Source organism: Tigriopus californicus, chromosome 4 (assembly GCF_007210705.1).
Source record: "Tigriopus californicus strain San Diego chromosome 4, Tcal_SD_v2.1, whole genome shotgun sequence".
Lineage (NCBI taxonomy): Eukaryota > Metazoa > Arthropoda > Copepoda > Harpacticoida > Harpacticidae > Tigriopus > Tigriopus californicus.
In genome coordinates, this window is record NC_081443.1 from 8162156 (window position 1) to 8186493 (window position 24338).

General features: G+C 44.0%; 1 protein-coding gene across 1 annotated transcript in view; it reads left to right on the forward strand.

Moving 5' to 3' along the window:
- The window catches only part of LOC131879589 (chondroitin sulfate proteoglycan 4-like), a 59194-nt gene that overhangs the window by 21809 nt on the left and 13047 nt on the right, over positions 1 to 24338 (forward strand). Inside the window, 8 exon segments of the mRNA XM_059225948.1 lie at positions 8252 to 8414; positions 10005 to 10175; positions 15058 to 15171; positions 15448 to 15921; positions 17374 to 17617; positions 17704 to 17719; positions 18814 to 19428; positions 23379 to 24338. Coding sequence (XP_059081931.1) covers positions 8252 to 8414; positions 10005 to 10175; positions 15058 to 15171; positions 15448 to 15921; positions 17374 to 17617; positions 17704 to 17719; positions 18814 to 19428; positions 23379 to 24338 — 2757 coding nt within the window.

Genomic DNA, 24338 nt, shown 5'->3' on the forward strand with positions numbered 1-24338 from the left:
ACCTGAATGGATGCATCCCCGAACGTAATTTACTCGTCGTGAATTTAGCCATGGCTGAACTCTCGTTTGTATCTAGACGAGTTGCGGCCTCCAGGGGTGAAGAGGAAGCTTTGCCAAGAATATATGTCGGCTGTCTCTTCGTAGAACAGCAGTCGTACAATTCACAGAACACTTGACGTTCAAGCATCTTGAAGGGGTGTGAGATTCATGTTGCTCCTCCTCCCTTCTTCGGCGGCCAAGAGTGTTCTCTAATCTCTCTCTCTCCAGACTTTTTTTTATCAATCCCCATGATTCTCGGGTTTCAGTACTTTTAAAAGAACTTGCCTCCTCCATTCCAGGAGTGCAAAAGGAAAAGAAAGAGAGAATGAGAGTGGCGTTAGTGTGACGGGTGGAAGGGTTGAAGAAGAATCAGGTCTGGTAAATACGTTTTCTGCCAATAGATCACTTGCACTTGGAAAACAGCTTCATCTATCTTTGTAAATAATCCTGCCTGTGCACGTACTCATCACTCCATCCAAGCTAAGACTCGAGAAATATCTTACTCCATCCACTCCAGCGCTCCGGACATTACTTAGTACTTTGTTCAAGCTTTGGTTCTGGCTGAGGTTTGCATGTCAAGGAGTTGAGGTCTTGGATGGATGGAACAACAACAACTGCTCTTGAAACCCTGGGAGGGATCATTTATCAATGGGTCGGTACTTGGTATTCCCGACCAATTTTGAGGCATTTCGCCACTCCCATCTCCCTCCCTCGGCTGTTCACAATTTCAGACATGCCTCCTCACCGTGTAGCACCTCCGACTCTTTCCAGAAGGAATTGAAATCTGGGGGCTCTAGGGTCGGTCGAACAAAGCCTGGTCCAAAAGGTTAGACGAGCACGGCAACAAAAAAACCGCAAGGCTCCATTTCCTACCCTATTATGTAGACTCTTCTTTATCCTCAGACATCTTTGATGGCCAATGTGGCTTTCAATACCCACAATAGCCTGTCTTTCTTTCCTTCAGTCAGTCAGTTAGTCTCTACTTTCTTGTCTTTTCCCGTTCGGTTCCTCTTCTTGCTTCTACGCCATCCACGTTCTTCTGGCCGTGAATCCTGAAGCTCGTGAAGAGCGGTGTCTAGTGGTGGAACCCACTTAAAAGCACCTCACTTTTTGAGGCATCCTAGCATCTCAACTCCCGATGGAGTTATGCCATTACTTTGGGCTCGAAAATGTGGCTTAAGGGAACGAAGAAATTTAATTGCTAAGAAAATGAGGCAAAGCACCATGCTTTGGCAGATACCTCCCTACTACGTACTTTCTTTCGAAGGTCGGTAGATCTCACAGCCTTCATAATTATTGGTCGAACAAGGGTCGAGTCCACGACGTTACGACAAGACCGGAAAAAAAATGTATACCACAAGAATATATTTCTTAAGTCCAACAATGTTAAAAAAAAAAAATAGGAGCAAAATGGGGTCGGTGATTGACGGCTATCACAGATCACCAAAAAGGTTGGCGTAAGCTCTTCACTTATTCTTTCCCGTTTCAAAGGAGAAAAAGGAAACAATGCCCGTAGGGCTAAAAAAGCCTTTTTATCCTTATTAGGAGATTTTGGCTGCTTTGAGGTAATATTCTTCTCGTTTTCCCTCGCTTGAAGCAAGGTCATTCATTGCCTGAGTGTTCGATTGGAAAAGATCATTAACCAAGGGAACAAGCATGGATTGGCCGAATCGAAAGTGCGCCTTCGCAGGATTCATTTCACTCCTGGTACCATTCATTAGACTAGCTCCCCTTTCCGGAGCTCGGTTGCAGCATTGGACGATTCCATTGTTCGTACAACAATCCTAGTACTTACTGCACCTCCGGTATTTGGATGCCTTTTCCCACTCAATATTGACATCAGGCTGCATCGTTTCCAAGATCTGGCCACCATGGAACTGCCAGCCCAATATCAAATGTTGACTCTTGGAGATTGGGCCGCTTTTTGTTCACTGGCCTCGGTTTCATTCTTACAGAAGGTTAATGTTTGATTGCTTCTTGACTCTCTTTTCTCGTCCAAATTGTATTTGCACTCGTCAAAGTTGGCTAAGTGCTCACTATTATTGTTGCTTGCGCATTTGAGGCCGTAAAGAAGCGAACTTTGCCGTTCTTACTTATGACCGAAGAAAGGATAGTTAATATACAATGATGAATGATTTTCCGGTTGGTGGTGCCGTTCCAATGTCTGATTCCAATATGATTACGGAAAAGAGAATCTAGAATATACTGTTCCATGCGACACCATTCCACATATCGCACGAGGACCTGTGTACAAAACACAGTCAGTCACATCCCGCGCAGGGTGATATTTTCGATATTGCTTTTTCACCCGTGCAAGTAGATTACGACTCTCGTAGAGTGAGTATATTGACTGTCCCCTAACAAGCGTGTGTGTGTGTGTTAAGGGGGGAGGAGGGATCGGCCAAACTTGTCCCAAATAAGCAAGATGACGCAGACCAAGTGGCTAAAAAATTAACCAACTGGCATTGCCTTCATCCAAGCAACCAAGGTTTCAGATGGACCCAGCGACCTTGGCGACCTTATCTGACATTTGTTGTGAGCATGTGGCCTCATATACAGTACAAATTGGAAGGAAATCTCGAATCTCGCCTTACCCAAGTCTTAACACGAAGATCTGACCAATCCAATGCGGCTGCATAGACGGGATAAAAAGAATCCCTTGGGGGTGAAATGGGCAAAAATCCTAAACGCACACTGGCCTTCAAAAGGAGGTATTGTGAGTGGTGTTCATACGTGGTGTGTCTGGCGAGTCTGGGCACGTTTAGATAATAATTTCGCCCAAGTTAGTTCCGGGAAATGTGGCCTTCGTCTCGGTATATTGGGCTTGGTTGGTTGGTCTCGAGGTTTATGGCCTTTAATGGCTGTTTCGAGAAGGTAAGTACGCTCACTCGGCTCGCCTAAAACGAGTCCTTCTGACTCGCTCACTCACGTTACAGAAATCATTCCTTCATTCGGTAAATATGAAATATTTGGCCAACCGAACGAAGACCTTGTGAGAGGAAATACTGCAGTTTGAGCAGAACAAGGCTGGCCTTTATCTTGTCCTTGTTTCGAACGGTAACCAGGTCTAGACTTGACACGACTCTCCATGAATATCATTCGTGAAACTGCATGACATTTGAATATTTGCCTTCAAGCGTAGAAGAATCTTGACATTAATACAGTTGTGTCATTCTGAGAATTCTTGACGGCCAATTCTACGGCCCTCATTTTTGTCATATTTATGGACCAATCATGTGGTAAACATCTGCAGGATGTTTTGAAGCTCCTGATGAGTTTGCAAATCAAGGATAGCTCATAAAGATATCATTTCCCAGCGCCCACTGGCTTCAATTTGAGTCCAATTTGACTAATCAAATTGGCCAAGATGCTGAGATTCTTTTGCTTATCTAAACGAAATAGGGGAGCAACGATCGTCTTCCCGGATCAAAATTTCCGTCGCGAAAATCAAGGATTCTGTTTTGTTGAGAGTCCTTCAAAAATTGGTGCATCCACAATCAGGGTGACTACATCAACACCTCGGTTCATCTAGATTAGCTTTTGTTCAAAACGGAATCTGTAAAAGAACACGAAGCAATTTCCCCCACAGGAAATAAGTGAATGTCCTGGTCCTCTTCATCACATAACAACAAATCAATGGAATGTACTCTGTATATACACTTGGTTGTGGCACAAGCTAGAGACAAAACCAGTCAAGAGGCTTTTCCCGACCCTATCAGATCCCCAACAGGCATCTCGAAATGTCACGAGGGATGTGATGGTAGTAGTAGTAGTAATAGTAGTTAAACAGATCTTCCATGTTTGAACTGGGAGAAAGGACGAGCTCCATTTTTGGGTCCTATATGCATTATTACGCACTAGAAGACGTCAACAAGCAGCCAGCTTTGCTGTGGGTTCCGCTTTGCATATTTAGTCCATTTAATTTCGCAGTCCCCTTTTACGGTTTGTGGGCGTTTGGGGACGAGCTTTCAGCCAAAGAACGACGAATTTTCCTCCTCCTTCTCCTCCTCTTCTTTCTTTAGGAAATGATGGCAAGAGTTCCCTTTTGACTTGGCTCCTTTGAAAAAATGGCAAATTGATGGTGGCTCTGTTTCTCCATCACTTCAAACCATAGAGGTCCCTTTAGATTTGAAACATTTTCAACTCCATCCCTCCACTCAAAGAAGGCACTCCCAAGGAACACACCTATAAATGAATTTCATGTATTCAAAGCCAAGAAAAGTCGCCCAAGGCCGCCTAATTCTTATTGTAGAACCAGGGCGGTGTGTGTGAGGGTGAAGATTCTGATGAATTGAGAGCTCTTCCCGGGGTTACTTTTTGTCTTGCGGAATAACTTCCGACAGTTCCAGACAAGAAATATGGTCCAGTTCTTGTTTAGTTTATTTCTTTTTTTCTTCGGGAGAGCATGTTTAGATACGTTTTTGCTTTGGTTTCTTTGACATGTGGTGGAGCTCCCATATTTCCAAGTATTTGCATTTTATGGCAACCCTCTCGTTGAGATTTGAGGATATGAAAGCATCCAAACTATTGATTGCTATTGCTACCATTGGGGATGCGAGTGGTGACATTGGAATTTGTTTCTGGAATATCGTGCCAATAAAATTGGTCCTTTTCAATTGGAGATGCTCAACTCGATGCCCAACCAAATTGACCTAAATGGGAGGGTCTGGATCCTTTTTCCACTCAAGGAGTACACACAGTTCTCCAGAGTCCGCAAATCTAAAACACTAGCAAAAAATCGTCGCTAACAACGTCTTCACTTCGATATTTTTCAACACTTAAAGGTGGCGTTCTAAGTGAAATTTGTACCTTTCTTTTCCTGATCTTTTTTAGCATGAGAAAATGAGCGAATCAAAGCCCGAGGGTCAATTTGCCAGTTTCAGTGAGCTTTTGCTAGGTTTCATTTTAAACAAACACAAGCATCAATGCGCAGCTGTACTTTCCGGGCTTGGCAAACAATCTTCCTCTTTTCGGGTGGAATACTAAAGCCCTGAAATCATGACAAAAGCGAAAAAACATTATGGTCAAAGTTTCATAATACGCGAACATATTTCATTACCATTAAGTAAGCTCCGTCTCGGATGTTACATTTTTTGAGAGAGCTTTATAGAATAACCGTGTTCATAAACGCATGGGTACAATGAGAAGATGAATGAAAAAATGTCCGCGAGAGGCTTGCAAAACCATTTGCAGATTCATTTTCATGCCAAATTGAGCACTAATTTCTTCTCGTAACCATATTTTCAAGCAATTCAATCTCGACGTTTTGGGCCCATTTCCACCTCTTCCAAGATTGACTTTCAGTAACGGATGGTGATACTGGATGTCAATTTTGGGGCTCTTTGAGCCATCCTCATTTATGCTATCCCCGCGCTCGTGACCAAGTAAGCTAGAAATTGAAAGTGAAGCCGAGAGCATGGAGGGCTTGGGACTATATAAAAGCAAATTTCCAAGTGGTCAGAACCATGTCACGTCCATATAGAGTACGGCTAGAATGAGGAAACCCCCCTCTTGGAAGTCAAGTTTCCCCTCGCTACATTGTACACCGGGTATTAGATCCCTTTGCAAGAAGCTGAGAAGGCGCAAGTCTGAAAGCAAACTGACCGAGCAAATAAGCACTCCATTATTAATATGTACAATAAGCCTCTAGACAAACTATGAATGTAACAGACTGTGCGGAAAAGTATCATTAAGTACGTTGTTGCTCTCTTGGATTCATGATAGGTGTAGAAACAAGATAGTTATTTTTCGATCTGGCCTCGATTTGGAAGATAGGTGGTGAGGTCCGAACAGAATAGTGTTATAGGAAAGATATTGAATTCGCAGGGCTCTATTTCGCTTATAGTTTCGAGTTCCTTTGGAACGCTGGAATATGAGGTGGTGGACATAGTAAGCGTGCTGGGAATTTTGGATTGTTTTAGTTTCATTCGGACTTTTCGCGGCTCAGTTTCTCTTTCGGAGTTGGGACGTAAGTCCTCAGATACGAAAGGCCATTGATATGAAAAGGCCATCGCTTTTGTCAGACTAAAAGGAAGGGAGCGATGAATCATAAAAATTGGAATTACACCCTCGACATTCAAGGGTTCTTTTTATGGAATGATTCGGCTTTTTCCTTCGTCCCATGTCGAACCGAAAGTGCGGGCTCAAAAAGTAAGCGGATTTCTTCTTCTTTAGAATTGAAAGAGACTGCTTATAGAAAGCAATGCGTTTAATGTCTGCGATCTTAATGGCATTCTATTGGAGTGACTGCCAATTTGGAACAGGTTTTCCTCCCTATTTGGCAAGGACTCCGTCTGCTCCTCTTCAAACGTTCTTCCTGACTTGATCCTCTTTTCGGTCGTTTCCTCGTTGGTCCCTGTCATAACTCATTCTATACCAATCACTTTTCTGTTTTCCAAGTTTTTCGGTGACACTTGAGATGAAGAATGACTTGCTTCATAGGCAGCAAAGGGCAGCAACCCAGTGAAAAATGATATACCATGATGTCCTGAGAGGAAACCTCTCCCTCAGAAAGTCCCTATAACGCTGTGTCGAATCCCAACCAACTTGAGGTGATCTTCAATGCCCAATGGCAACGCTCGGGAGCCATGTTGCATGGCAGTCCATAAAAAATGCTCATTCTGGAATTTTATTCCAGGAAGTCAATTTTTGAATGGGATGAATGGGGCTGTTGTGGGGACATTTTTGACAAAAATGCATTCTCCTTCCCCTTAACAATGTCATAAGGTCCCTCGTTTGTTCCATCTTTCAGAAAAATGCTCAGGCTCGTACTGTTCCTTCTTTTGAGGGGATAGACACGACAGAAGATGAAAAGGATGACACGTATTGGTTGCAATGGCTTAGATTGAAGCTTGTTTGAGGGCCAATGCAGCAGTGTAAAGCAATGAATGCCGAGCTGAAACCTATACTGGGGCACGTCTGATTTTCAAATGTTGTACAGTATATTCAGATGACCGTAATTAATGTCCCTGGCCTCTCTTGTGTTGGGAAAACATTGCAGAGGCCATCGGGGACCAATCAGCAATCAAGTGGCTAGATATCGATGATTTTGTGCACCTCACATATCGAGGCCACTCCGGATATTGAATCGACTTTTCTTCTTGTGCACTCGTTTTTGAAGATATCACAAGGGACATACTGCAAAGCTCAAATCATCGTTGCTCTTTAATTATGTTATTGCCTTGTACGACAAGTTGGCCAGTAGCTGTTGTGCTCTTGAAAAAACACAAGTGTGATAACCAACAATAGGTGAGCTGTTTAGAGTTCTTACTTTTGGTCAAACTTTTGAGGGAAGTGGATTGAAGGTAAAATCCGTTCAAACTTGGAACATAAAGGGACTATCTTGTGCCATTCAGTAATCTGTTGGTAAACCACTAAATGTCACTCATGTGCATGTATAAATAGAAAGGAGAGGAATGGGTAGCGTTGTAGCCAAAACCATTTTGATCGTTATCGCCCCTGAATTTACACACTTACTCAACGTATTGCAATCGTCTCAAAGCATTGAGATTGCAGCAACGTTTTGGGGTCCATGATGGACCCCCACAACGGGAGTTCCCACGGGAGACAGGACCAAACATAGATGACAAAAAGACCTTTAGGGTTGTGGCCTAGATATCAACTGGACCTGTAACGTCCCTTGAGGGTTGAACTGACTCTTGAAATTTGCAGTTCTAGCAACAAAGCTTTTGGGTTAACACGTGTAAATAGATCACTGCTCACCGCCGCCGACCCAACAGGCTGGTGTAATATGCACTTCTGCTGACTTGTTTGCTCATATTTTTGGAGTGACTGCGCCATTTTCTCGTTCATATCAAAAGTGGAACACTGAAGGCTCTACACAACAGTATGTATTGTACAGTAGGAAGGAAGATGGCTTATTTGGGATATTTGTCATTTGTCCACATGAATGGGTTGCATCTGAACGTAACATAACTAGGCCAGGGTTTTTCGTGCCAAAAGCCGCCGATCTGTGTTCGAAGATAAAACCAAATTAAAGAAGTCGTTTATTACTGCCGACCCGAACAGATAAGATCCCCAAGAGCAATGAGACTGGTTTTCCGTTTTTGGGACTCCTCAAATGGGACAAAGAACACGATATGAGAAAGAAAGTTATTCCATTTCTTCCTCTTGGGTTGTGGGCCCATATAGCCATGGCATACGTTGAGTCGTTCTTGGTCCATATTTTCATCATCATTTCTCTTTATTTCAGAGTGAATTTGCCCGGAAGATTCTACGAGCTGAATGTGCATTTTGGGGTGTTCGTTGGGGGAATGGGCGATTTCAGCGAGATTTTTCTGGGAAACCAGGAAAACTTTCGAGGCTGCCTCGAGGAGGTCTACTTCAATGGAGTCCAGGTTCTAGAGGAAGCCAAGGTAAGACGGACTGGGTAACGAAAATGAGTCGAAAGACGAACATTGTCCTATTCCGTGGTGAGCCCCAAGTAATTATTTCAGGCCAACAAAGTTCAGGCTTTCTGACGGCGTTCAACGAGCACTTTGGGCTTGAACCGAGGTTTATGTGGTAGCTGTAAAAGATGTGGTAGTATGATTCAGCCCTTTCTCCGGAGAAGAGAGAAAGGAACCGGATGAAAGAACCGGACGACGAATCGAGCTGGTTTGTTTCGAGGGAAAAAATGTTCCCTCGGTAACGTATCCTTGCTCTACCAAAGGCGTTCAGATGACAATATTTGTCTCTTGAGAGATTTATGTGTGACCTCCTTGAACGGCCTAGGTAACAAGTACAAGAAGCCCTCACCCAACTGAGCTTGTATAATGCCCTTAGCGTCCGGTCGTTTAACACAATTACTCTCTGCACCTCTGCATCCGTAAAAGACAGTTAATGTGGAGGAAAGATTCTGCCTTGATGTCAAGTCATTTATTTCGTACTGAACAAGTTTGGCTAGCCCAATTCCGTTCCTTTTGAGCATCCTGGTTCAAGATTTAGCCTTAAGCTGGGGATAGAATTACATCAAGGTGTTGTATAGCACTGCTCCTTGTGTCACGTTGTCCCCAGACATGATTCATCTTGACAATGTTGATTACACTCGCCGGAGAACGAGAAAAATCCGCCCAATTCCAGCCCAGAACCGGTGGTTAGAATGCCCTGGTGTACTGTTCACTGTAATACTCTGGGATGGCCCCCTGTCAACAATCTAAAGGCATGTCCCTAGGACAGGAGCTTTGCACAAATTTCACCGTCCCGAAAAGGACTTTTGATATGGTGTGGCTCCCAAGGTTCGTGTTCTGGGCCGTGACAAAAGCTAAAACCAACCTAAGCCGGCCATTGGACCAATCTTGTCCAGACAAAAGACAAGAAATTGCACGGCCCTTTGGCCTTATCCTGTCACTCAGGCATTCGTCGTAGATGAATGAATGTGGACCACTCAAGTGTTCCAACTACCACGTGCATGTCTTGAGCAGGGTTAGGGATAGGCTTGGAGGACCCAAGGGATGTTGTGTTCTTCTATTTATCATTCTCGTAGACCCTGAGAAGGGTAAGTGTCCTTTGCAAATAGGGAGCTTTTTGCTCTACCAGCGCTTTCGAGCGTCCCATGGTGGCACGCATGCCACTCCTTTGGGTTTGTCTTCGCTTTATATATTTTTTCTTTCACTGGAGTACTGGAGATGATTTATGAACTGGACATACCCTACAAATCTGTCCAGCTAAGACCCCCTCTGGATCAATGTTAATCACTGCCAGGCCTCTCTTCGTTCCAAGTCTCAGGTGTGCTCGGAATATCTCTCTATTCACTTTGCATGTTCAAGGATGTAAGACAGCTAGTTCTCCTTCGTGAATGAATTGTTTGAAGTTTGGTCCGCAACAATCGAAGAGAACACAAGCAATTTTTTCGCTTGTGTCTAATCCTGGTTTATTTATTCTGGGGATTTTTTTGGGACAGACGCCAAGTTTCTCTTTTTCCTTCGTTTCTGACAATATATTTGAAGTTCATGTTTTCGTTTCAGCTCAAAGCCATCCCAAATGGACCAAATCCTGCGATTGTGAAGAATCTAACGTGGGATTGTAGTAGAGAATTCGATGCCACGAATGAACAAGCCATCAGTTTTGTTCAACCCAAGGCTTTCATATCATTTCCCAATTGGATATCCAGGAGTGGGGCCATGGTCAGTTTTAAGGTAAGATATCGCCGTGTGAATAGCTAACTTGATTGCGATGCTAGTCATTAGAAAAGTCATTTTCTTCAGTGATTATATGCAACGTGGGATTCATATGTTTGTTCCCGAGAGATGATGAGCGCAGCTTGACAGAGAAATGCATTATGTCGAGTAGCAATCAAGTTCAGCAGTCATAAAATGACAAAGATTCATAAGTGCTATTTACTAGGACTAGAATAAGCCACCCAAGTCACCGTCGTTGATGGCAGTTGGTATCATCATCATCTCCGGCAGTTCACTAGACCTCACGCCTTCATTTTGGCAAGGTCGGTTTTGTGGTGAAGGACGCATTCACAGCATTTGCGGTCGTCACGACAGGAAGGCCAAAGAGAACGCGAAATGCAATGAAGAGGCTCGGTCTTATTCATTCGACTGAATTTCAAGGCCATTGAAGTTGTTAGTTGTGGTGAGGATCACAAGGTGGACTTTGCTACGAGAGAGCATAGAGGCATCTCAACCGACTACCTACGTACGGTACATCCCACCGAAAAAGCCCAGTTTGGATTCTTTTTGCCCTAGTCTGCGTTCTTTTGTTCCCTTATGCTAGAGCTTGCAAGCGATTTCATGACTTGAATATCAAATATGTCCTTCGTGTCCTACCCGACCCTCGTTGGATGCGAACACGTCTGCTCAAGTGTTTGAAGTGGTTTTTGAGAAATTGGGGAGGGGGAAAAAGTTGATAATAGTTAGTTCCCATCGTGCACTTCACGTCCATCCGAGAGCCATTCGCCACTTTGTCCCTCCGTGCGCAGCACTCCTCAATCAATTGGAGGTGCAGTAATTCCCGTTAAGAGGTTGCAAAGTTCAGAGAGGGCAGAAAAACTGATTGTGCATCCGTTGGCATTCCAGCCATAAACGAAACTAACGGGGATAATTGGCTCCAACTTGCTTGACCTCGCCGCGTCAAGTGATGTGAGCCAGAAATAATGTTCCCAATGGCAAACAAGCTTAGCACATCTGTGGCTTCAGTGTGGCTACAGCAACGCACGGCCAACTGCTGAGGCTTTGAATGAAGTGGTGAAGCTGCTTTCCAATTTCACACACAACACAACATATTTGCTCATTTCTGTCAGTCATCCACCTACCCATGAGCAATCCATCACGAATCGTCTCAGATAAGTAAGCTCTCCCCAAGATCTTCTTGAGAGCCAAACTGGCGCACTAAGAACGAGGGCGAGAGAATTTAAGATCAAAGCGGATATAGAATTAGCACCTAAGAGAAGCAGGTCCCCACACTTTGCTTCTTTTTAGTGTCTATTTTTGGGATCTTTTTCTTCACGCGGTTTCAATAACGAAACTAGAGTTTGAGGCCATTGCTCGGGCAATATTTAGAGTATGCCTTGCTAGGTTAATCATTACCTTAACCGTTCTTGGACAAGAACGACCCAGTCCAGCTTTGTATGAAAGTGAGTACCTTTACTTACTCACTTTGCAATGTTTCCTCAACTTGACCAGTGTGCTAATGAAGGTGAGGTCGGCAATACAAAGACGCTCAAAGTGGGGCAATTCTCAGTCAGTCCCCTTTTCATCTTTCAGGTCGTTCTCAGGTCAGTTTTTAGAAAGGGAGTGAGGCCAAAGTGACCGGATTAGATTGACAATGTTGTGAAGCTGACCAGGGTGACCATATTGGGTGATAGCTAATCGGGCCTTTCGATTTGTTCTGCGCATGTGATTTGAGATCGTTCCAGATTGCGTATGCTAACATCTTAAGTTTGGTGATCTTCTTTCTGAAGGTACTTTAGGTGTGGCCATGTGGTCACAAATGGTCACTGAGGGGAAAGCCAGCCAAAGTGGGAAAGGTTATGAGGGAATGTTTGGCCCAGGTTTATTGAAGAACAAAGGAATGAGACGTGAATGAGAAGGCTCATTGGATGGAGGAGGAAGGGGCGCCTAATTTTGCGCGAGTCTTTGATGATAGACGCGGCCAATAATTAGGTTAATCCAACACAGGGCGTCTGTGTCTTTCTCCGATCCCTATGGCATCCGCAGTCCTAATCTTAGTTCTCCCACTCGTTCTTCGTCCTTGCCTTGATCAGTGGGGCAAGTTTGATCTTGTTCCGCAGTGCCATCTGAGACACACTTTGAGCATTCCGAATACCAATATGAGCAACACTTTAGTCCTTCGCGAAGAGTGTGAAGAGTGAAAACACCCAGGGTCCTTGTATTAAAATTTCCTCTCTCCATTGACTGGAGGATGTCGGCTGGAGGGGGGAAAAAAGTTCCCCACATTATGTTCATCATCCGTCCCTCATTTTTTTGAAAAAGCGTCTTTTTCCCACTTGCTTAACAGGCTCAAGACTGTTTTCCCACTTTTCAAAAGCCACGACATTGCGTGGATGGAGAAACGCTGAAGAGAGTCAAAACGCTCGCTCGCTTCAACATCATTCAATCTAGTTTGGGCTGGATGGAGCACGAGACACTGGATAAAAATGCAAAATACTTCTGATATCCACGAAGCCGATCAGATTATGGGAACTTCACTGAGGCACATTGAAGGTGGACATTTAAGAAATCCATTCTCTTGTGTAGGCTGAAGCTAAGATTTCTCCAAGCTTGGCAGTTATTCAGCCAGTGGCAGACATCGACGGAAGAAGGCCAAAGATGATAACCCCTCACGCTCCAACTCATTTTGCATAAATCGTGTTTGGTTGTGGGATGCTGTCTTGCTGTCTTACGTCTCTCCGCATGATCCAGATTCTCGACCCAGACCCTCTGAAGAGCAATGAGGGCTGGCATTTCCTTCCCGTGATGGTATAGCGTGGACCATTGGAACACAAAGTGTGTAGAACTTAGAATGACGGGATGATCCCAAATGCTTTGAAAACCTTGGACAGTTTTCTTCTTCACCCATTTTGGCTCTTGAAACCCAACAGACGATACGCATCTTGCAGTGGGTGTGCTACAATGTAGCGAGGTTTCCACTCCTCTCCCCCCTTGATTCTATTCAGTGTGGAGGGATTTGAGGCCATTTACTTGACGACTCCTTACTCCGGGCTTGGTCCTTGCACCAAGTCTCCCACATGGTGCTAACATATTCATGGGTAGAAATACCACTTTCTTCCCTTTCCGCAAAACACTTTGCACTATAAAGCAATTGTACTTTGGAATTTCCGAACAATTTATTTCCACTTTTTACTTCCGCCTTGTGACAGTCTGTGGTTTATTGCCAGATTCATCCTTCCGCGGCACCGTGGAGTGAGGGACGTGTAGAACTAACCACGTGCCCAATGCAGCCTTGATGTAATGTGCAACAATGAATGACCCATATTCTTTTGTTCAGATTTCTGCAGTATCTCATAAATTCCCCGCAAATGAGTGCAATTTTGAAAGAAAAACTCGGGTGAATAAAGGTCCAGACTCTTCTTTCCGGGTGCTCCTCCTTCTGATTGTAGGTCTGTGTGTGGGGAGGGGGGGGAAGTGCTCACGAAGGGCCTTTTTCTACGACTCTGATCTCCTTCATGCTCTCCCAAGTGAGATTATCTTGTCCAGCCAAGTTCCAGAAACATCACCAGCAACAACGTTCCCTCGACCTTCTGGATTGAAGGTCTATGTTACAAGAGAACCACCATCCAAGGCACCCAACAACTAGTTCGTGCTGCACGATTATTCACTGATCTCCTTTGAATTTGCAACGCCCTTGCAATTTGGATGATAGTTTAGACCAAGATATGTCGGTTCTCGAAAATAGTTCACCTCTCGGATCATAATCCTCAATGAAGTACACTTGAGCACGAGAGGGTTGCGAACCCAAAAATATCTAAGCCTGGGCGCTTTTTGTGAACCCTTTTCCATTACTGTCATGCGCACAGATCTGTGCCAGAGCAAGATACTAGAAAAATGTGCGTCTGCTCAACGTTCTTTAGCTTTCAGCTCAAGCTCCTTACCGGGTGTTTCAAGTAATTGAATCGTCTGGTAATGGCAAAAAAGTGACACCAATTTGGACTTTGAGGCACTCTGGGAGCAACATTTAAAAGGTCATAACAAGGATGCCATCTTGGAGTTTGAGGGTCTGATCGTGACAAGTATTAGGTTTGGCACGCTTTCCAAGCAACCGATTCCAACATCTGACGGTACAATATTCAAGAAGAGGTTAAACAAATAGACTCTCAAGAGACACTTCTCAACATTCATAAGGGGGAAAAAAGGATCTGAAAATGCAAACACCGGATCAGCTCGAATCCCCAAGTTCCATATCCGTATAATTCGGAGGATCCTTAAACACTCGTGCAATATCCTCGTACCTTTCCTTACCAAGATGATAAGAAACCTGAAAAGACACACGAAGTTGAAGGACATTATTCAGAAGGAGGCATGAGGAGGCATGCATGTATTTCCTATTACATCTCGGTTTATAGCCCTTTTCTGCCACATTTACATTTCCAACCCACCAGGAACGGTCCGGGAGGAACACAAACAGATTCGGTTCCTTGGGCAAGGCGAAATTCAAAGTGTGGCGTGCCTTTGTAATAGCATCTTGTCAGAAGTTGTTATGGGATGGAATGGAGTCGAATGTTCCATGATTTGCAAAGTGTCCCTCCGTACTGTCACGATCCCTTTTGAAAGAGGCTGGCTCATTGGTTTAGTGGTTAGATGGATGGATGAATGGGAGGTTGGCCGAACTGACAATTTGACAGATTAGCTTCACAGTCATGGAATAGTTTTGAGTGTGTTTTCACTGAGCCAAAGAAGAGTCCAACAGCCCTCTCGCTTGGTTTAAATAACTTGTCCCAAAATCCACTTCATCATCGGGCAAAAGGGAAGGGGAAAAAGAGTAAACGAGAAAGGATGACTAGGCTGATTTGCATCACGATTTCATCCATTTTCCCGACATTCTGTGTTCCAGGTCAAGACCCACTCGACCAACGCCGTGTTATTCTATAACACTGGGCCATCCGCAAACAAAGATTTCGTCGCCCTAGAGATTTGGAATGGGCTGCCCAGACTGCTTTTGGATCAGGTGAGAATGATGAGCACCGTGAAGTTAAATGGGTGGGTGTTTCTGTCCGACCGACTTTATCAACAGACCTCATCCAATCGCGACGCATCTTGAGTCTGTCTAGGCTTGTTCCTGACAATTGAATAATTGCCAGAAAAACAGGTGGTAACGGGATGGGTGAGAATTCCCAACAATTATCTTAGACTAGATTTTTTGGCTTCCTGGTGGTGTGAGACACAGCTTCATTAATCAGGCTCTTCCTCATCACACTTCAGCTTGCCTCCTATTATTTTCTAGGGGAATGGGGTTATTCAACTCAAAAGTGACATCTCGATTAGCGACGGAACTTGGCACGCCATCAAGGCCCAATTCAATCCATCCTAAATTGAGGTCACCGTGGATGGCGAAACACGCACCCTGAGGCCCTCAAAGGGTGAGAATAAACACATCGACCTCAGCGGACTCCTCTACTTCGGAGGGATCGAAAGCTCAAAGAGGTCAAGAGCCGTGGAACAAGGCGTCATCGCGAGTAAGCGACATCTCCAAGGATGCTTGCAAGATCTCCAGTTAGATGGACGACGAATTGGATTGAACGATGTCCTCGAGACCTCTGGCATTCAGGCCGATTGTGTGTGGGAGTTCCCTTGTCTTCAGGATCGGAAGTTGTGTCTCGGAATTGGATCATGTTCCCAAAAGGGAACACAAGACTACGAATGCTCATGTCAGGATGGGAAATGCAACTCCGGATCGAGAACTTCACCCGAGCCAAAGGTAAACTCGAAATGAAGTCTGTTTGAAAGAGAGAAAGAAGGGGATGGGTTCCTTTTCAATGTGAGTGTTCCCTTTGATAAGAGGGATTCATGGCCGTTACAGTTTAGAAATCCGTCCCACTTGCTCCTCGGCACTTTAGCTGATGGCTCACAATCATTAATCTCTGTCGAGCTAATCTCCCTAATCACGGGAATAACTTCTGTCCAAAAAACGTGGTAATTTCCTTCTGACTCATCGTGGCTTTGCATGAGATCCTCTTCAGAGCGGAAGAACATGAAACACTTGATTTAAGCTCTCGACCAAAACGCTAAGAACATAACAGAAAAAAACAATTAGCTTCAATGAATGCACGCTATTTACGATTGACGGCTTAATTTAGTATACATACAAAGTTGACCACCGGAACGCTTTGCTGCATCGAAAACTGACAAGATTTTGAGAAAGAAGATGTCAAGGGAAAAGTTTGGATCCGAGTTGAATTAGCTTTGCTAGACAGATCGTGTGTGAACTGCAATTTTGATGAACTCAAAATCCAGTTTTCCCTTTCGAAAAGCACTTTTCATAGGTATGAAACTAATGGTACTGCTAGAAAATCATTGCAATACATTGAGCAAAAACGGCTCGGAGATATTTTTTTCTTATTAGGAAGCAGAGAGTAAACTTTAATGCCCCAAATTTGGCTTTGTATCCCTTGGAAACTCTTCATCACAAAAGTAAATCACACTCTTCAATGGGCGTCAATTTCCCCTCATTAAGTTCCTTCAACATCAGATTCACAAGAGCCACAAATGTGTCTTGTCTATTGCGACTTTCTTCAAGCTCCATTTGTCCCACACTGATACAAAAACACGTTTAATTAGAAAAATAGCTATTCTCCAAAGCATTTTGGTCAACAATAAACATGGCCACTTGGACAAAACCATACGCCTTCTATGAGTCTCAATTTATGTGTGGTGAAGAGGTTCAGAGTTCGATTTGATTTCTGGATCAATCACGACTCATTCCAAGGTCACCAAAGACCGTGTAGAATTTGCACAGTGACACTGTGTGCATGTGTGTTTCTACTTTTCAATTGCTCAACCAGCAGAATGATAGGGGGACCTGTGAAAGGACGACGAGGTCCTGAAGGACATGGCTTCGCTCTCTGCTAATCCCACGGATTAAGTCAAGTTGATCCCTTTCAAGAGCACATCATGATGGTCCTGGTCGTGGCCTCTATCATTGGATACTGCCACCCATTTAGGGTCTAATTGAATTCCTCAAGAGTAAGACAAGAGTAGAGGTGAGCGCAAACACAAACAAACGAAAATGAGCCGGGAAGTACGTAGAGCACTCCAAACATATTTTTGTCACGCATTTTCTATTTTCACACAGAGGCCTCTCTGTCCCTGTTCTTTTTTGATGAATGGTATTGTTAGAGGTTGTTGTGATTAAATGTGGCTTCTATTCCAGAACCTCGAGTTGGTGGCTCTCAAGGCTCTGGAGGTTGAGGAAGGTGGTCGGGCACTTCTGACATCTCATCACCTTCATGTGGTCACGGATTTTGCCAAGTACGGAGTCAAAGAATCCGGTGTTCTCTTTCACATGGTGGAAACCCCAACTCATGGTAAATTGGACGTGTCCGTTTGGAACAAGGTGGACGACAACATCTTCACCCTTCTCGATCTCAACACCGATAAGGTGAGTTCTCATCGCTGCTTTTGAAGAGCTACGAGCCAAGTAACTGCTTGTTCTCTCTTTCCCTTTTGCTGTGCACTTTCCATTTTGGGTTAATGGGTGCAGATCAAACGTTGCGCGAGTGATTGCCAATGAAAACGCCTTTTTACTTCGTTTTTATTTGTTTACTTAACGCTTGCCTCTACGTTTTCTTGCCTCATTCCCGATCAAAACATGCTCTTTAATCTGGTCCGAACAAGAAGTTTCATCTCGATTTTCTATCCATTGTCCATTCCGGTTACAAAAAGCCGTGGATTCTTCAGAAAGAGAAAGGAGAAGAGAGTGAAACCTTTTTCTCATTTTTCATTTATATCCGACATTGGTACCAATCTGGCTGGATCGTGTGTTTACTTGGTCCTCGCCTTCAGTGTACGCTTTCTTTTCTTCTTAAAGTACAACATCGTAGTCAATCATTCCAGAGCCAAATAAGCACTTTGACAATGTATAATTCAACCTCAATCCATCCAACTGATTACCATACGAGTGAACCAGAATTGTTCCAAACTGTTATTTAAGTGGAGGTTTGAGGCTCCTTCCTTTGTTTTTCAACCATTTTTCCTTTTGATGTTGTTGTCGAAAGAAACCCTATTATTTCCTTCGACCACATCTAATGGACGAGCCTTTCTTTTCCGGAATCGAAATGGCAACTTCGTTTGCCCCCTTCAAATGTGACTGAAGGCTGTTGACGTGGACGGCCTTGTGTTTTGGGTATAGTACCTTGCAACATCCAAGGTGCACATGACTTGACTTTGTTCAATTTTCCAATAGCGTGTGCGTGTGTGCGAGTAATGCCATTTCATATCGGGATTGGCGGTTATGGTTGTTGGAACGAGGCAAAGGCTTTTCAAGATGCATTCCTCGCCTTCACCCGGGGAAAGGTTACTCCTGCTTGGATCGCTCAATCTCGGGAATCATGAGGGAATCAGTCAACTCAGATAAGGCGGAACATGAGGGGCCATCTCTCATGTTTTGATTGATATCGGAGGATGCAGGCGCAGATTGAAGTCATAAATTAACCCCCTCCCCCTCTCTCCCGCCCGAGCTTGCTTCTTTGCCGCCTTTTTGGAGTGTTTGGTTTTGTAAGAGAGCTCCTTTCTTTATTTTGTGTCCCTGTGACATAGTACAGGGTGTGTGGTCCCGTTCGTGTGTTGTTGATGCTGATGATGGATTTGACTGATTTTGCTTCCAGGTTCACTATGTGAATGATGGCTCGGAATTCATCACCGACCAGATCGTGTTTGAAATGGAATTCAGCTCGTCCGGGAGTTTGCCGGCGCATTTGCAAAAGCGCCAACGTTTCCTGTTCCAAATTGTGATCGTGCCCAAGAACGACATCCCTCAAGTGAAATTGGCCTACTTGGATCCCCTCCGCCTCGCTCAATCCACGGAGAAACTCTTGAGTGGTGATCTTTTTGAGGTCAGAGACACGGATAGTCCGGCCGCAGAGATTGTCTTCAGTGTGGTGAATAGAAATGAGAAGGAGAGCGGTGGGTTCCTCCGAAATGACCGATACCCAAGTCAGCGAATAGATGACTTCACCCTGCAGGATTTGCGCGAAGGAAATATCTATTATGTGGATGAGGGCGATAACTCGGACTCGCAACTGGGCCTTCGGGTCTCGGATGGCCGACACGAGGGCAATGTCGTGACCCTTCGCATTCAAACATTTAAACTCCAGGTCTTTGCCGTGAACAACACTGGTCTAAGTTTACCCACTGGAACCAGTGCCTTAATCACCTCCTACAATCTGACATTCACCACCAATGCTCCTGAACAAAGTTTAAACATTCGGTAAGTGATAAAGCCAACTTTAGATCTTCTGACTCATGGGTCTGACTAATGTTGAATTTCGGAGATTCCGAGCCACTAAGAAAGTGGGAGATATGTAAATAGGGAAAGATTATGTCAGGTTTTTCCAGAATCCACTTGGAAGCCTGAACCTTCTATATGAAGACCATCTGGACATTTCGAGGCAATTATTTTGTTCTATAAGCATCCAAAGAGTTTTGGGTTCGTTTTCCAGTGAGAGCACCATCGCTTTTTCATCAGTTCATCTAAATGGAAATTGGTCTTGCATGGAAATCTTGACTTGGTCTAGAAAGGGAACGCGAGCTCTCGATCTTTCACAGATAAGGTTATGCTACAGCAGCATTTCTCGGTGAAATCCACACACGCACACATATATTTTATTTACCCACGAAAAAAACCAACAACAACAGGGAGGTCTTGTGTGGTCTGAAATCAATTTCGTTTGGATAGATCCATTGCTTTTAGTCGACCAGAAATTCAATTACATCCGTGAAAGGTGGCAAATTCGGTACTTCCTTGAGCCTTCGTCCTTGATTCTCACGTCTCGAGGAGTGTTATTGCAGGCTCGTCAGGATGAATGCTTGGAGGAGCGTTAACTTTTTGCAATTAAGTGTTTTTGTGTAAACATGGAGGAGGGTAGCTTGTCTGTCCCCTCTGTGCAACTAAATCAAACCCAAGTCTGCCAACATCTTAAGTCACACACACACAAAACCGCAGAGTCAACGGTGCTTTTTCCTCCCTCTTCCTCTCTCACCCATGTCTTTTTCGAATTTTTGGCCTTTGGCCTTCTCGCCTTTCATGGTAGTCCCGATAAAAGGGTAAACGAGGCACTGCAAAAATTCAATTCGCATACTTTTGGAAGGTTGTTCCCAGGTTCAATTGAGGTCTTTATGTGGCCCTTCAAAAAGCAAATGAGACGTAACCGATTCATTTAAATGCGCGATAAACTCAAATTCAATTGGTACCTTCCATCTATTTGAATTCTACTCTGGCCATTCATCGCATTAGATAACGGTTCAGAGATATAAGAAATGAATTTGCATTTTTCCTTCGGTGTTATTCCCTTAGCCTTCAGGTCTCCTAAAGGCTTGCAGTAACATGAAAAGGGGGAGGATCGCGCCCAACAAGCCAATGATGATGATGATAATGATGACGATGTCGGTGGTGAGCTTCGTACCCCAGCTCTTTCAGTTGTTCGGGGGACAGCAACTTTTGGGGGGAAGCAAAGTCGCCGTCGCGTTTTTTGCCACAGACCTTTTTGCGATCTCTCTGTGATTTGTCATTTTGTTCAACCCTTTCTTCTTGTCTAATAAAAACCTTCAGCTCAAACGGAAAGACAGTTCAAGTCCAACTAGCTTAGTTTGGAGATATTCGTGCCAAATGAATGCGATCCAATGTATACAGTATTAGCATGTTCTCTCATGTTGTCGAGTGATCTCGAAAACTTTTTGCCTTGTACTTCAAGTTTCATTGACATCATTTTGATGTGTTGTATCGCTAAAAGTTTGGTGGTCGGGCCATGAGAAAGTCATCGTGTAAGTCTGACACACTTTTAAGGCTGAAAGAGAGAGGGGAAAGCCCTCGGTCTTCGTTGGGAAATGTTGTGACAAGGTTTTTAGAAAGTGTGTTGTTCCATAATGGACTTGTTGGCGATGAACTAGTAAAGTGAAATGCTTATGGTAGTTTGACGGCGATGATGCATTGTAAAGAATTTGAGAGTAATGGATCGGGTTGTTGAGGAAAATTTCAACTCTTTATGACGATGAACAGGGTTGGATGAGTTGAATTGTTCTTGGATGGAGATTTTATGATTTTCAGGCAATGAAGTTGTCTAGTGCTTTGTGCAAGTTTTACTTTTTTTAAGATTGGTCAACCCTTCAAATTGAGCGACAGTTAGTTGAAAAGGATGCGTTTTGTAAACTTAAACTCTAGTCAAAAAGAACCAGAAGGTACAATGATCAATTGTGAGGCTAGGCGATTTTTGCAAATTTGGCACCGATGCTCTTGCCAAAAAAGGTCTCGCCCGAGCGACGTTAAGGAAATTGAAACTTTTTATCCGCAAGAACTGCGAAGTTCCAAATTGTTCTCGAAAACTGATGATGTACTTTTTCTTGTGAGATTGGCCACAAAAACCGGCCGGAACGAATGCAAGAGTATCTCCTGATTGTTGGGGCGTGGCTTTTGATCCCGGTCCAATTTTTCGTTTGGCCAGCACACTCTGCACAATTTTTGTGCTCATGTTTTGAAGATGTGATACTGAAATCTTAGGCCTGAAAATATCATTTCAAAGACACAGGGTGACTGGTTCTAACCTCCTTATTAAGCGCACTCTCAAGAGATTGTTTTTCACTGAAGATACTTGGAAATACCATCTTATAGGTTACAACTATCAAAACAAGGTTCCTTCCTATATAGCACCTCCGCAAAATAAGATCTAATTTATTACCTTGTGGAAAAAATACTGTAAAAGATATTTGAACTTTTGAAAAGTTTTAAAGCTGAAGGTCTGACATGAGCCTGCTCTTACAAAATAGAAAAATATTTTTCAACCACAAGAAAGATAGTTATGTGATTCAAGTCCAACTTTTTCTATTGAGCAATACGTAACCCTAACAACTTAACATGGTTTCCTTTTGGAACCCGCTCCTTTTTTTCACTCAAAGAAATCTGATAAGATTGTTGTTCAGTTGATATCGTTTCCCCATATCTGTAGGGCTTTGATTTTTCTTGATAGGTGCAGAAATGGAAATGAAAAAGTTTCCATCCCTTCAGAAAAATGCGATTGTTCCCGTTTGGAAACTGTCAATTCCAGCTCATTGGTGGATGACCAAAGCCATCCCAAAAAGCGTTTCCTGAACTGTATTGTACAGGCTTGGAATATGTGCATTGGTTTCACAATGGACCACAGTGCAGTTTTTTTATCGCGGGAAACTGATAAGAATCTTCCGTTTCCAAGGACGTCCCCCCAATATTTTGGATGTGTGGAACTCAATTTTGGATCATGGTCATGTTCCATGAGGATATCCGGAGCAGATCTTTCCCAAATACTAGAAAGACTGGGCCCATTCTGGAGCCCAAAAGCACGACTATGTTGTGAAATAGAAGAAATTTATTTCAAAGTAGAGCAACTAACAACGTACTCTAAGCTCGTCAGCTCATGTGGAAGAGTGACGTCTAAAAGTACCTTCATCTTAAGATTGGAAAAGAAATGAATTCAAACTACTCCTCAGAAGAAGACATATCGTCTCTTTTTTTGGTTGGCAAAAAACAAGAAGAACAGCAGAAAGAAACAGTTTGGTCTCTTCTCAACTGAATTGACATCTTCTAGTGCCAAGCCAACCATTTTCCTTCCTTCCTTCATTCTCTCTCTGTTTCTCTCTCCATCTTTTCGTTCTTCGATAGCCTCTGGCTCGAGCAATAGGTTGATGACATTCCACGATGGCCTTTGTCCTCCTTTTTCTCGGGAGTAGTGTATCTGTGGGTGCGTGCGTATGTGTCCCATTGGCCTTTTTCCGGAGACCTTTGAGCAACCAGTTCGTCTTGGCTCGCTAGTTCCGCGGCTCTTTTTTGTTGGCGTGGCTTTTCTTACAAAGAAGAAAATGGGTATCTACCATGCAATACGTTTGACAAAAACGACCTGAACAGAGGAGCTCAATCCCTGTTTAAGCTTGTTGGGGTATCTTTTCCATAGGAATTATCTCTTATCTAGTGGTACTTATAAAAAGTTGTCTGATGTTTTGCCTAACAAAAGGCAATTAGATGGTGGTTTATTTAGCTCACTCAAGAGGGTCTTGAGTCAGTCAGTCTACTAGGGTCTAAGAGTCTAAATATAGACATGAAATCCAACGATTGGATCAAGGTCGAGGTCGATTGGATTACGCATCCGTCTTTGTACATACCGTGAAGGTCTGACATCTGCCACTTTTTTACAGGTTTGATGTGCTTCAGAGCCCTCGTTACGGTCGAATTGAGCGCCTTCGAGGCAACGGACGTTGGGTCAGCACCAAAAGGTTCTTCTCCCGCCAACTTGAGAAGGAGAAGGTCAGATATGTCCACACCAAGGGCAATCCCTCCAAGGATAGTTTCCGCTTCACAGCCGTCGTTTTGGACCTGTCAAACGGTGGCGGTTCCAAAGATGGCAGTGACGCGATCATTCATGGACCAACGAATGATCAGGATGCCAAATTGGACCAACATATCTTCCACATCAACTTTATCACTCTCCAAGTTCAGGCGTTGAGGAATCTCCCACTCAAGCTAATTAATGTGAGGGAAACTGTGATCACCGACTCGCACCTCATGTACCAGACCTTCCCGCAACGGTCCGAGGACTCCGAGGTGTATTATACTATACAGTCGGCTCCCAAACATGGTGCCTTATTGCTGACCCAAGCGGGAACCGATGGTCTCACCCAACAAGAGCGAGAATTGCGGGCGGATTCGTCATTCTCCCAAGTGGACTTGTTAGCGGGTTTCCTCAAGTACCGCCTATTTCGACATGTGGCCCAAAAGGCCCTGGATGATAATTTCTCTTTTGTGGTGCAGACCGTGGAACAGAAATCGGCCATTCAGATGTTCCACTTGCATTACGTTCCAGGAGATGCAGATGTGGAAATCACATTGGAACGTCTGGAAGTGGATGAAGGAGGCAAGAAGGCCATTACTCCCAAGTACTTGAACATAAAAGTGTCGGATATCCACCATTTTGTATACAATGTGACTAAACCGCCGCAGCACGGGCAAATCGACATTTTGGCTGCCAATAAAGTAGAAGTGATGCGACGAAACACGTCGTTCTTCACATCTGAGGAGATCCAAGATGAACGCGTTGTGTACATCCATGACGATTCGGAATCTCGCCGAGACACGTTCCACTTCTTCGTGACCAGTTC